A 12,498-nucleotide genomic window follows, 5' to 3' on the forward strand; every position below is an offset into this window, starting at 1 on the left:
GATTCCGTCACATCGGCAGGCTGCAACAGGAGGCCGATCCTTCGCCTGGAGGTCTCCAGATGGTAAGTACGCTGTCCATGCCGCCTTGTTCTGCTCGCCTTTCGCTGTGGGACAGGCCAACTGACCGGCCATCCGCAGGGCCTAAGATTTATCGGAGCGGCGGGAGCGGCGGCATCCTTTGAGGCCGGCGTAACGTGAGAACCTGCTGAAGCGCACCCACTAATTAACGATCAGCCACAGACTGCTGCCTACGAGCGCTTCGTTTTTTATTGGCGTCGTTCGCGGCAGAACGTTCCGTTCCGGCTCGTGATCCGCGTTCTGGACGTCTGAATCGTGTGCGAGCGATCGTATTGTATCGTCTACCAGCGAGAGCGCTACAAAAGTCCTGTACACCGTAAAAAAAAAATTGAAACTGTGACGCAAAGTCTGTAAATTAATTAGCGTGATACTTCCAATTTACTGCACGACATGCCTCCACCGTTTTAATAATACTTATTCTTTTCTTTCATTGACAATGTATTTGAAATGACATTTCTGTCATCGCCCAGGATTACAGTTTATTAGCAGTTTGCCTATTATGTCATTGTCAAGCGGAGGCAAACATAAAAATTATGGCAGTTTTTCGGATGATTACTTGTCGTAAATCTTATGTTTGCGCGCCATATGCCAATGACTGGACAATTTAATAGCCCGTCCTCACGTATGTCGTCAACTGCCAGATGACAACGGCGTAACGATAGAAATTTGCCGTTAGTGGGAAATAGACAATAATTACAGTTGGGGGCGCAAATAATGTTATTTGAGAAATATTTACTCTATTCCTTTAAACAGGACAGTGTGTTACTAATTCCACATCGTGTATGTTCAATTATTTACTTAAACATTAACCGTGTAACGAAAGTAGCTCCGACAAATTCTTATATGTTTCACACACACACACACACACACACATATATATATATATATATATATATATATATATATATATATATATATATATATATATATATATATATAGAGAGTACAACAACATAGTTGCTCATTGGCACCATTTTTAAACCACTCGGTATATTTTTCCTGTCGAAGGATACCCCTACAGGGTAAGCAAGTTCAAGAATTATACCCTAAATCAGAAGTCCGTTAGTGCTACTCTGAGATGAGGAGACTGGCACAAGACAGGAATTTGTGGCGGGACGCATCAAAAGAGTCAGAAAACTGATGACCCACAAAAAAAATAAGTTGGGAAATTTTTTCAACTGAATGCTACCTCCGGTTCCGTTCCTTTGACGGGTCATCCTATAATATTTGTTCCCGGAAGAGCTGTTTTCTGGACTAAAAACAGCGGCTTTCGTCAGCGTCGTGTGTGCTCCTGATGCGCATATTGAAACACAAATCGCAGCAGTAACAGAACAAAATATAAAATGCTGCTGAAGATTCAGAACGAACGAATACTTCGACAAACGATTATAGTGCCTCAAAAGCTAAATAAGCTAAAGCAGGAGCCGTGCGCACAGAATGTTTTCGGATTCTCTTTATACGTGTATGAATTCGTGTAAAGATTCGCTGTATTTCTTAGCGCCCTAGTTTTCTGTTAACGTCGAGTCGTCATTGTTCGTAAGAGAAGCGCCGAATGCACATTTCGGGATCTTTTATTCCGAAGGTACAGTACGTGGAAATAGCCATGTTATGTTCGTACCGACTCGCGTAGTTACGTTCAGCAAATAATGCGACAATGTGTGTGTGAAACTACCACATCGAAGACGCCTAGTAAATGTGGGCAACAGTGATACGAACGACAAGGTGGTGGCAGAGGCACTTTGCCGTGTGGGACAGCCAATGCGCGTGCCCGCCACGTGCGCCTCCCGCCATCTGCAGACCGCCCGCGTGGCGACCACGTTGTGGCTGCAGGCCCTCTCACCCTTGCCCGCAAATTCGGTCGGCAACAGAACCCAAAACTACTCTCCTCGTCTCGTTCTGGCCGAACTGTCTCGTCTAAAAACAACAGCCTCGAAATCCTGAGAAAATGATTCATTCAGATAAGTATGGCAGTGAAATTGGAAGTAAATTCGCGCTCGTGGATTTGTGATGACTACGTAATCCTACGTAATCCTGGGTGGCTGTCGTGCCCCTCCGAGAGCGCCAGCGTGCAAGCACCTGTTAGTCGTTTTATTTTGCAAGAATCGCTAGATATTCGGGTATCTTGCGAAGAGTCGAAAAGATTGTCTCGGATTTCTGTTCGTAATTAAGGTACAGAAAAACAATCTGAAGGATCCGTTTCATCAGACGATTGCAAATATCATTAGGAAATGAGGCAAGCTTATGAACAAAAGACAGGTACGCATAAAGTTAACGGACAAATGACAGGTACACATAATAGCTAACTGATGAATTCTCTTGTGACAGATAGCCTAGCATACTACATTATAGGTGACAATTTATTGCCCTCTGTGGAAATTTAGAAGAAGAGAATGGCAAAACTCCCCTTAACTTCTCAAATTAAAAAATGAAGAATTCGCAAAGTGTAGATGAGTAACACGTAGCCGCTGCTAAAGTTATGTTTTAGATATAACACTTATCATAAATATTCACTACCGTTCAGAAAAGCGCAAAGGCGAATTTCGACAATCGGAAATTTTTATGCAGGAATACTTTTCATTATACGTGTCTTTACTTCTGTAGTATTAGGTATAGTTGCGAAATACGAAATAATGACTGTCCTTTTTTTCATGTCTTAGCCTCTCTAATTTCACTGGAATTGTAATAGTGGTTGGCCGTAAATTCGGTTACAAATTTCTGTGCCTGTTCTACGTTCAAATAGTATTTACAATCGTATGCACTGCTTGTATAAATGCATTGGCTTCTAAAACTCCGGAGAAGACAATTCTAGGAACACAGAAACATTTGAAAAAAAAAAAAAAAAAAGAAAAACAGGCAACTGTAACCATAAACGTTCGATTAGTTTTGCAACCACCAGCGCGCATAAAAATAACGCTATGCTAAGGTAACATACTTTGTAAAATCGATAAAACATCGTAAAATAATTTATCTACGCTCCTTTTGTAGACAGTAGTCACTGTCAAGAGGTGCTGCGATTACGGAACACAAGTCTAATGCTTAGGCCCAAATAGAGATGCAAAGATGTTTTCTCTCGTCCATAATAGCATTGTTCTTTAGCAAGTATCCCATAAAAATAGTAACTTTTGCGCTCTACGACCATGATAGCATGATCAAGATCAAAACAAAAAGCATATTTGAGTAACTCCTCATTTATGAACAGCGTCAATACTTGGATGACAACATGTATTGTACTGGAATATTTGAGAATCTCTTAGCTTTGGGATCACTAATATTGCTAGCTGCATGTCAACGAAGTGTAAATAATTTTTGTTTCCAAAGACTATCTACTGCTGTCAAAATGACGTAGAAGTAGGCTGAATCATAATTGGTGGAGCGAGCGTTTAATATTCTCCTGTACCCTTTCTTTTCACTGCATCTGTGTCCTCGGAGTGCGATAATTAATTGTAAATACTGGTGAACCACGATATGTTTAAAAAGGAGAGCTACGTATTCAGCAATACTGAAGTAGCATCTGATCCCGAATGTGCGCTCTCGTTTCCTAGCTTTGTAGAAGAAACTCGTTTTTTCAAAGATATATTATAATAATGTTAGCGTTACAGTATCTGTTATACATACCTTAATTGCAGTATAATCAAACATTAATTCGAGTGATATAAAATATAATTTCAGTATTGTAACGCACCAGTAAGTGGTTTTTACTGGTTTGGCTCCGTAACATGTGTAAAACTTTTATATTTTCATGTGATATTTTTGTGAATTTCATGTGTCATACGCACACAAAGTGAAACAAAGAACGATAACAGCTTAGTCGAAATCATTGATCATGAAACGATCAGCTATTTTGCATTTCAATTATCTACGTTTCAAAACACATAGTATAAAAAACTTAACAGTATTTCATTTGATACGATGTACTTCTTTTTGTGAGAACGCAACATAATGTATTCAAAAGTGTGTTTTTTTGTGACTGAGCAAGTGTAAGTATTAGATTAGTTTTTATGTGTAGCCTGCTTCAAACAGAATAAACATTCTCCAAAACAAATGATGTGTTTGGGTCGCCAAAGAAACAAACAATTTGAACGGATGCTCAGGTCTAGTGCCAGAGCGCTTTCAAACAAAGTGAGTGGGACATAAAAAAAACCTAATATCTATGTCGTGTACCAAAATATTGACCACTACAGACCATTCCTTAAAAAAACGAGGAATGAAGTTACGCTAAAATGTTAGTTCTGGATTTCGATAGATATAATCCACTGTTCTTGTGAGTGAAGGAGACGGTTTACAATCTTGGTACTTTACCAATGCTAAATTTTGCCGTCATCTGTTTCGTAGATACCAAACCCTGTGAACGTTTATTAGTGACTTGCTATTAGTGACTGACTTGCTGTCTTCCTATGAGTTGTATACTAATAGCAAAATAATTTTCTTTCGCTTGTGCCAAGTGCTTTTACTGTCCCGTTAAATAATGTACAAGTTCATTTGGGACAATGAAATGTCACTGTTGTAGCCTAAGTACTTAAACTACACGTTTTTAACACAGCACCGCACGGATGTGAAACGTGGATAGCAGGAAGACTGGGTAATACCAAACAGGAAGTGTCTGGAATATAATGCTACTGACGGGTGCAAGAAATTAAATGAACCGATCAAGGACGAGCTGTTGGTGTGTCACAGTACACGATTTTAAGCCGCCGCCACCGAGGACTGAATAATTTGCATATATAGTGCATAGCAAAGAGGAAAAAATATAATCGGTATCAAATACTGGAATACGTAAGAATGGGCTTATGTACACGCGATGACATTAGAACAGGGCGGAAAAAAGTACACCAAGGCGTTATACCAGTGGAACACTGATTACTAGAAAGAACTGGTAACAACATCAATAATAATTGCAGTAACACCGAAATAGTCGAATCAAGTGAAGATGTTTGTACCTGATTGTTTTCAGAATTCTTTTGTAAAATTAAATCTAGAAATTACCAGTTCTGTCCCCCGGTGCTGCCGTCTACAGTATTTCGAACGTATCACAGCATCTGAACACGGTTTTTTGAGCTATAAAATACCTTCCCATTATCATAATAACACAAACATTCTTCAATTATCTCAGAGGGATCGACATCCTAAAGTAAATGTCGCTTTAAAAAAAAGGAAACACGCTTTTATTTCGTGGCGCTGAATTTCTGATCGACCGAAGTCCGATTAGAAATGAGACACCAGTTTTGGCGTGAATTGGGAAATATGACAACGCTAATACTAACTCGGAGCAATTAATTAAAATCAGTTCCAGCTATTTATCTTAATGACAGGTCGGAAAATCAAATTAAGACAGTAAATATACTTCTCTGCTACGCGACTTTTGCTTAGAAATATTTCTCCTAGAAGTTATAACATTAAGGAAAGTGTCCCGTACGACTATATCCTTATAATTTTTTCAGTTATGTGGTAGTCTGCATTATTGGTGTTCTTAAAATAGTTTTCTTTAAAAAAAAAACTTTTTTCACTCTTTTGTGACCACTGAATGCAGTGCTGTCGATATTTATTTTTTTGTGTAAAATATGTGCTTTAAATTTCGTAACGTTTTGCTGGCGGCGGCACAAGCGCTGAGACAAGACCAATGAGATACAAAGAACGTTCACAAACGTTAGCGACTTCACGCTGTAGAAGCGGACGGAAACTGTGCTGACACATTGGTAACTTGTCATCCTGTGTTGCGTTGCGGGCAAAAATTAGGACACTAACTTCAGCAGGCAAGGAGCCGAAAGCCTGGATGTGATCCGCGTGCAGGATTAGCGACCGGTGGTCTAGTACATTAACCGTCGTGGGTACGCCTTTGGGGCAGTTTCCCACACTCATACCCACACTCATTGAGGCAAATTTCCATCTCAGTAACCTAACACACAAACAGATAAATCAATGAAGGTACAAGTAAAAATTTCTCGAAGAGATGACCTACAACTGCTGCTTCTTACCTTAAAAGGTTGTGGGGACAAAAATGTCTTCCAGCTAACGAATCAAGTGTATTCTGCAGTGTCCCAAAAAAAAAAGTCTCTCTATTATTGCAACAATTTCTGCGTTAGTTACCTTTTTATCATAAAGTAAAATAGTCAAGAAGCGTTTCGGCAGTACACTGTATCATCGGGAACCAAGACAAACTTGCTTTTTTTAAAAATAAGCTACCACTTGCCAATTTCAATTCCTCCTCATTTGCTGTTTTATTTTTGTCCATTATTTTCATCTTTTCACTATACCTCTTTTGCTTATTTTCTTAGGCCAATTCACACCTATTCTCTTACCGCCTTTTCCATGCAGTCCTTCAAATTTTGATATTTTTTATTTTGAGAAAACTGTTCCTTCTGCTGCTTCTATTTTAACTTCTCGGAAGCAGGTTGTTGTTAATTTATTGTTCTCGAGACATTTGAAGATTTTTTTATAATCCTATTGTCATTCATTCTGTATAATTACCCAAAACAATGTGTCTTATTTCTCTTATTGTTTCCCGTTTAAAACTGCGTTAAATGTAACCCTCGTCCACATTTTTTGCTGCGTCCTTTATGTTCACTGTACCATTTAACAAGCAAAAATAATGCTATCCTTCAGCCGTCAATAAAATATGTTTATGGTGATCTTTCCCGATTTGCAAGAAGGAGAATGTGATTTGTTGACAGGTGTATGATATTTTTGGAAATAGCAGTGCAAAAAAATTAATGTTTTTATTTTGCAGTTTGTTTAGTTATATTTCATAGCGCCATTCTCAAGCGTTCGTTCTTTTAATCAGTCCGGTTATCAAGCTTGAATCTGGCATTGTCACTGGCCACTGTACAAGTCTCTCCTGGAGAGACGTTAGTCTAATTTCACCAGCTGCGACATAGTCTCGAATACAAACAGTGAACCAGGTATTGTCAATTTTTTTTAATTCCAGCCTTTGATCGCAATATAAAGTCATTCGACAATAACCGGTTTCGGTCAGTAATGATCATCTTCAGATCTGTTCTACACTATGTCTAATGTGATAAAGCCGTGATGGTATCGTCAAAATGTATAAGTATACTCAGCAATGGCCGATTTTACGCCTTATTTTAGTGCTACGTGACGATGCTTTTCTGAGTGTATTTATATGTTTTGACGATGTCATCACGGCTTTATCACATTGGGACATGATGTAGAAAAGATCTGAAAATGGTCATTACTGAGTGAAATCGATCATCGTCGAAGGACTTTATATTTTGATCAAAAACTGGAATAAAAAAGACATTTATTAGACTAATTGGAGACAGTGATGATGACCCCAGGCTCCCGCTTGACAAGACTGATCGCTTCAAATTACAAGAATGATCCCTCCAAATTGAGGCCTCAATCCTGAAAGGAGCAAAGAGTAAAATAAAAACAATGCAATGTATCTGTGGATCTGCAGTTAAAAAAATATTCCAGAACAATAAAGTATTTCTCTTTTAATCGTAATATATAAGGAAACTTAACATTAAGCGAATTTTCCGTCGTGTTTGGCACCATATGATGATAATATTAAATAGGAAACGTTTCTTAATGACATGAAAAACTAGTTTTATTTTGTCACGAAGAGGCTTTCGACTTCTTTGGCTATCGTCAGGTGACATTTGAATGTCGCAAACACAGATAAAATGACGTGCGACTTACACAGATATTACTCACACGTACGTTAGAAAAGATGGCAAACTGATGAAATATGGAAAGTTTATATAAGAAAGTAATACGTTTTCTTTTTCGCACGGAAATAGTTATATTAGCTACAAAAGGAAACAAGGGGAAAACGAAAAAAGAAAATGGGTAATTTACACCACGTATATACGCTGAGCGACAGGAACCATTCAGCACTTACAAGAACAGATGTACCATCCCACATACTGCCAACATTTCAGATAACTTCGCAACTACAGACTTGCATTTTATAACGCCAGCAGCATGTCCAAATTTTTATTCAACAGTTAAGAGAAACTGCAACCCTTGCCACAGACTGCTGTGTATAAAATCACATGCAAATACTGCGGAAAAATATATGCTGGTCAGCCAGACACAGCTGTGGCAGTTAGGTTACCTGAAAACGAGAACCGCTTGACGTTAAGTAAGAAGGATTCAATCTTTGCCAATTATCTTTTAACAGGAGACCAATCATGTGACGTATAATGCAAAGTTTTGCACTCTGCAAAAAATGAAGTAAAGTAAATAAAAATAAAAAGGCGGAAAGATAACCCTGTTGGAAATACTGGGCATCAACGAACATATGAGACAGAATGCCAGCTTAGTATTCAATTTAAATAGCCAAACTCAGTTTCCTTCCCCCCACCGTCCTCTGTTAAATTTTTAGTTAAAATGCCAGATTAAAAATTAAATGCATTTCTAGATAAAAGATTTTATTTCCCCTTTTATTCAATGTGGCCGTTTCTGCGTGACGTAAAGAATGTAAAACTTTCCTATGTAAACACTCTACACATCATTTGTATCTTTGTATCTTCCGTATAAATAATATCTCTATTGTAGGTCGCACGTCATTTTACTTGTGTTTGCAACAATCGCCTAAGCAGCCGAAAGCCGGTTCGAGACACGTGTACTTTCCTTCGAGAGGGGCTGCAATCACGTAGAACTTTTTGTAAGAAATTTCCGCCGTCTGACAGTTAATTGTTCACTTAGTTTACACAGTCATTATTTCGGCTTAGAGCCATTGTCAGGTGAAACGTTAAAATATATGTAACCTGCCTGTCACAAATATGTCATCGTCGAAAACACTGTAAGACCAGAAATACGTTTCTCTACGATGACATGTCACATACAGGTCCGATATACCGTATTTTAACGCTTCAACATGCACTTGAGAAAGACTATAAGATGAAATCATGATTTTGTAAAATAAATGAAAATTAACAGTGAAATGGTGGGAATTTTTTTCAAATAGATACAGTTTCGCAGAACGTTAGGAAGTGTTAACTATTTAATATTGTAATGCGATATTCATAATCAGCGCTTGTTTGGCAATTTTGGTTAGTTTAAATCATTCGTAGTTGAGGTATAGAATTTGTAGCGGTGAAAAACAAATACAAGTTTTACAATACGAATTTTGTAAGCCGTTTGTATTATGGTAAACTCCGAAGATAGCCATTTTTTTTAATACTGATGGAAACTTGTTTACTCGGTGGAACACATGCGATAGTTAGTTTCACGTGCCGTGGATGTTTCCGCATGTAAATAGTGTATACATGTCGGGGGATTTTGAAGTCTAACATTCGCTGAAGCAAAATATTTTGCCGTACCACTCGAAAATGGCCCAAAAGCCGAAATTGAAATTGTAAAATAAATAATGTGTGTGTGAAATCTTATGGGACTTAACTGCTAAGGTCATCAGTCCCTAAGCTTACACACTACTTAACCTAAATTATCCTAAGGACAGACGCACACACCCATGCCCGAGGGAGGACTCGAACCTCCGCCGGGATCAGCCGCACAGTCCATGACTGCGGCGCCTCAGACCGCTCGGCTAACACCGCGCGGCGTAAAATAAATAATTTCCACAGTGAACAACCCATATGATGTCAATTAAAAATTCTACATGATTGTGAACCATGTAAAGTTAAATTATAAAAGTTTATAGAGCTAGCAATTCCTACCCACCACCTTTTACACATTACGATAGTAGAAATTCTTTTATGGAATAGAAGGAGTTGTCGAGGAGAAACACATCTCTGTCACTGAAAACGCAATAATACAGCTATGTTAAGTAGACAGATAACGCCTGAGAATATGTGAGAAATTGCACTGAAACAATATTTCTTGAGATTAGAATGCAGGACCTCGAAGAGAACATTCCCAGCGCTCTGAGCGCAGAGCAGAGTCACGGACCCTCCCTGCCTTATTAGCATCCAGCGAAACGCGCTGCGACTGTTCCGTGCTATAGTAGGGGCCGCCGTTAAGCCTAGTTACGCCGCGCCGAGTCCTGCCACGGGCCTGTTACCCCGTTTATCGCACACGGCGACTACGGCGGCCACGCAGGAGGCCCTGCGATGCGTGTGCGACGGCAGCGGCGGCGGCAGCTGGCGGCGGCGGCGGCATCTGCGGAGCGTCACGATCTGCGAGCTACGTGACGGCCAGAGTTACGGCTGTCGGGCCGAGATGTCGGCTGCAGATTAGCCGTCCGCGGGCGGCCGCGGATAGGCCGAGGATCGCCGAGATACGCCGGCAGCGCATGACGGCCGTGGGAAGCCCGCTGCCGTACACATCGGCGTCCCGGCCCCATATGAGAGCTCTCCGGAGGGCGGAGTCTGCCCTGCGCCACGCCGCCTTGCTGCGTGCTCCGGAGGACACAACACAGCAGCGGCAGAAAAGGCGCGAGGAATCTGCAGGAAAGGGAGCGCCGTGCACTCCTCTGACTTAACACTGACAATCTCCGAATATCATCTTACTTCTTCGGAAACTTCGTCCATAATACAGGGTGGCGCGGATAAAAAAAATGGTTCAAAAGGCTCTGAGCACTATGGGACTTAACATCTGAGGTCATCAGTCCCCTAGAACTTAGAACTACTTAAACCTAACTAACCTAAAGACATCACACACATCCATGCCCGAGGTGGGATTCGAACCTGCGACCGTAGCAGTCGCGAGGCTCCAGACTGAAGCGCCTAGAACCTCTCGGCCACACCGGCCGGCTGCGGATAAAAGTAGCCCGTGTAAGTATAAAGGAAATACAGTGAAATTACGCAAACTAAGAGCTAAGATGGACTTACCATTTATTTACAATAAAAAATACAGTGAAAAATATTTTTATACAAGACGTATTGCAACATCATTACACAGTTACGCACGTGTAAGCATATTCAGATACACCCAGCGCAAAGTTCGGATTTCGATGGCATAAACTTCACGGTTCACGTATTCTTTGAGTTCTTGTATTATGTGTGGACCCTCGCTCTTCAGGCGTTCCCACAGGAAAAAAATTTCATCTTCTTAGATCCGGCGAACGTGGTGGCCATCAATGTTGCTGACAGTTGGTTTCTCGTTCCAGGGATACCACAGCCTTATGGCATGTGGCCCCATCTTGCTGGAAGAAACACTATTGTCTTTTTTTCCGTGAGTTGAGCACAAATTGTGTCAAAAAATTTCGTATATTCAACCGTGTTGAGGATAGTGTCAAAAAATATCGCTCCAAAGATGAGCTTTCCTGTACACCGCACCAAACGCCTATTTTGTTCATCATGGATGGTTGCTAACAGTGTTAGGGTTCTCCGTTACCCAGTACCCCGTGTTCTGTGAATTCACATGGCCGGAAGGACGAAACCATGCTTAATCATTGAACAATGTAATGGAAAGGGCCTAGCAAACCGTTGTTGATGTTATTCAAAGCCACGTCCAATAATCTACACGTTTTTGACTGGCACTCCCCCTAACTGGTGCACAGTCGTCACATGATGTACTTTTCAATACCAGCTATCAATTCCTCCTACTTACATGCACCTATTGCGCCAGTTTACCCGGAGATTTCTTTGAGTTCTGAATACGTCTCCGGCGAATATCAGCAGTAACTTCTGATGAGCAAACTGAAGATATTACTTGTCGTTTTAGATACTGCACGGGTCCATAGGTGCGACAATGTTTGTACAGGCTCTGTATTGCTCTCCTTGCTGGTAGCCCTCCATCCAGATTCCTGCCCCTAAAAATTTCTCGAGTTTCCTTAATCGAACCTGTTTTCATATACGCTACCACAATTTCCGTTCTTTGTTCTATCAAGAAAATAATTTTGCAGACCGCAAAGAAAAATGTCTTAACTTCACTGATGAAGTAAATTGAAATACTGACAGAAGAATGCTGCCAACAATCGATTATTGAATAAAACTGCCCATTGTTGTAGCTGTTTATTTCAGAAGTCGAAATACTGCGTACGCGTTCAACGGGGAGGCGGGCTACTTTCTTTAACTGCGCCATGTTGTATTTGTTAACGACCTGTACAGGAAGAAAAGAAGGTCAAGTACGAACTGCAGAGCAAACACCTCACCAGAAGAAGGGACACTCTACGTCCATGTTCACACTCTTCTTACCTTATTATGTGAGACAGACTTCCTGTACCACTATCATACTATATTTTCCATGTAGGGGAAGACAATGGGGCTGCCCAGTTGATAAAAAAACTTCATGGATTTTTTTGTTTTTTTTATTTTGGGAAATCCATTAAGGGTTTGACATGGAACAGAGAGGCACTAAACTACGGGTATACGTGGTATTTGGTAATTCCCATTACAAACTCCTTGAACATGTAGAAGGAACCAAGTAAATATTTTGAATAGGAATCCATGTCTGGAAACAAAGATGTGTAAGGCGTCCACGTCTGCGAAGGGAAAGAGAAAAGTCAGGTTGCTTGTCCTGGTATGCAATAGTGTAGACAGGACGACGTGTACTACG

The 12,498-nt window shown here is 40.4% G+C and overlaps 1 protein-coding gene across 1 annotated transcript in view; it reads left to right on the forward strand.

Annotated features, from left to right (window-relative positions):
- LOC124594454 (serine/arginine repetitive matrix protein 1-like) overlaps window positions 1–10,480 on the forward strand; it is a 116,757-nt gene extending 106,277 nt beyond the window's left edge. The window contains exon 4 of the mRNA XM_047132830.1: window positions 10,128–10,480. Within this exon, the coding sequence (XP_046988786.1) occupies window positions 10,128–10,480 (353 nt within the window). The remainder of the gene's footprint in view (window positions 1–10,127) is intronic.
- The last annotated feature ends 2,018 nt before the right edge of the window (window positions 10,481–12,498 follow it).

The sequence above is a fragment of the Schistocerca americana genome, chromosome 2 (assembly GCF_021461395.2).
Source record: "Schistocerca americana isolate TAMUIC-IGC-003095 chromosome 2, iqSchAmer2.1, whole genome shotgun sequence".
Lineage (NCBI taxonomy): Eukaryota > Metazoa > Arthropoda > Insecta > Orthoptera > Acrididae > Schistocerca > Schistocerca americana.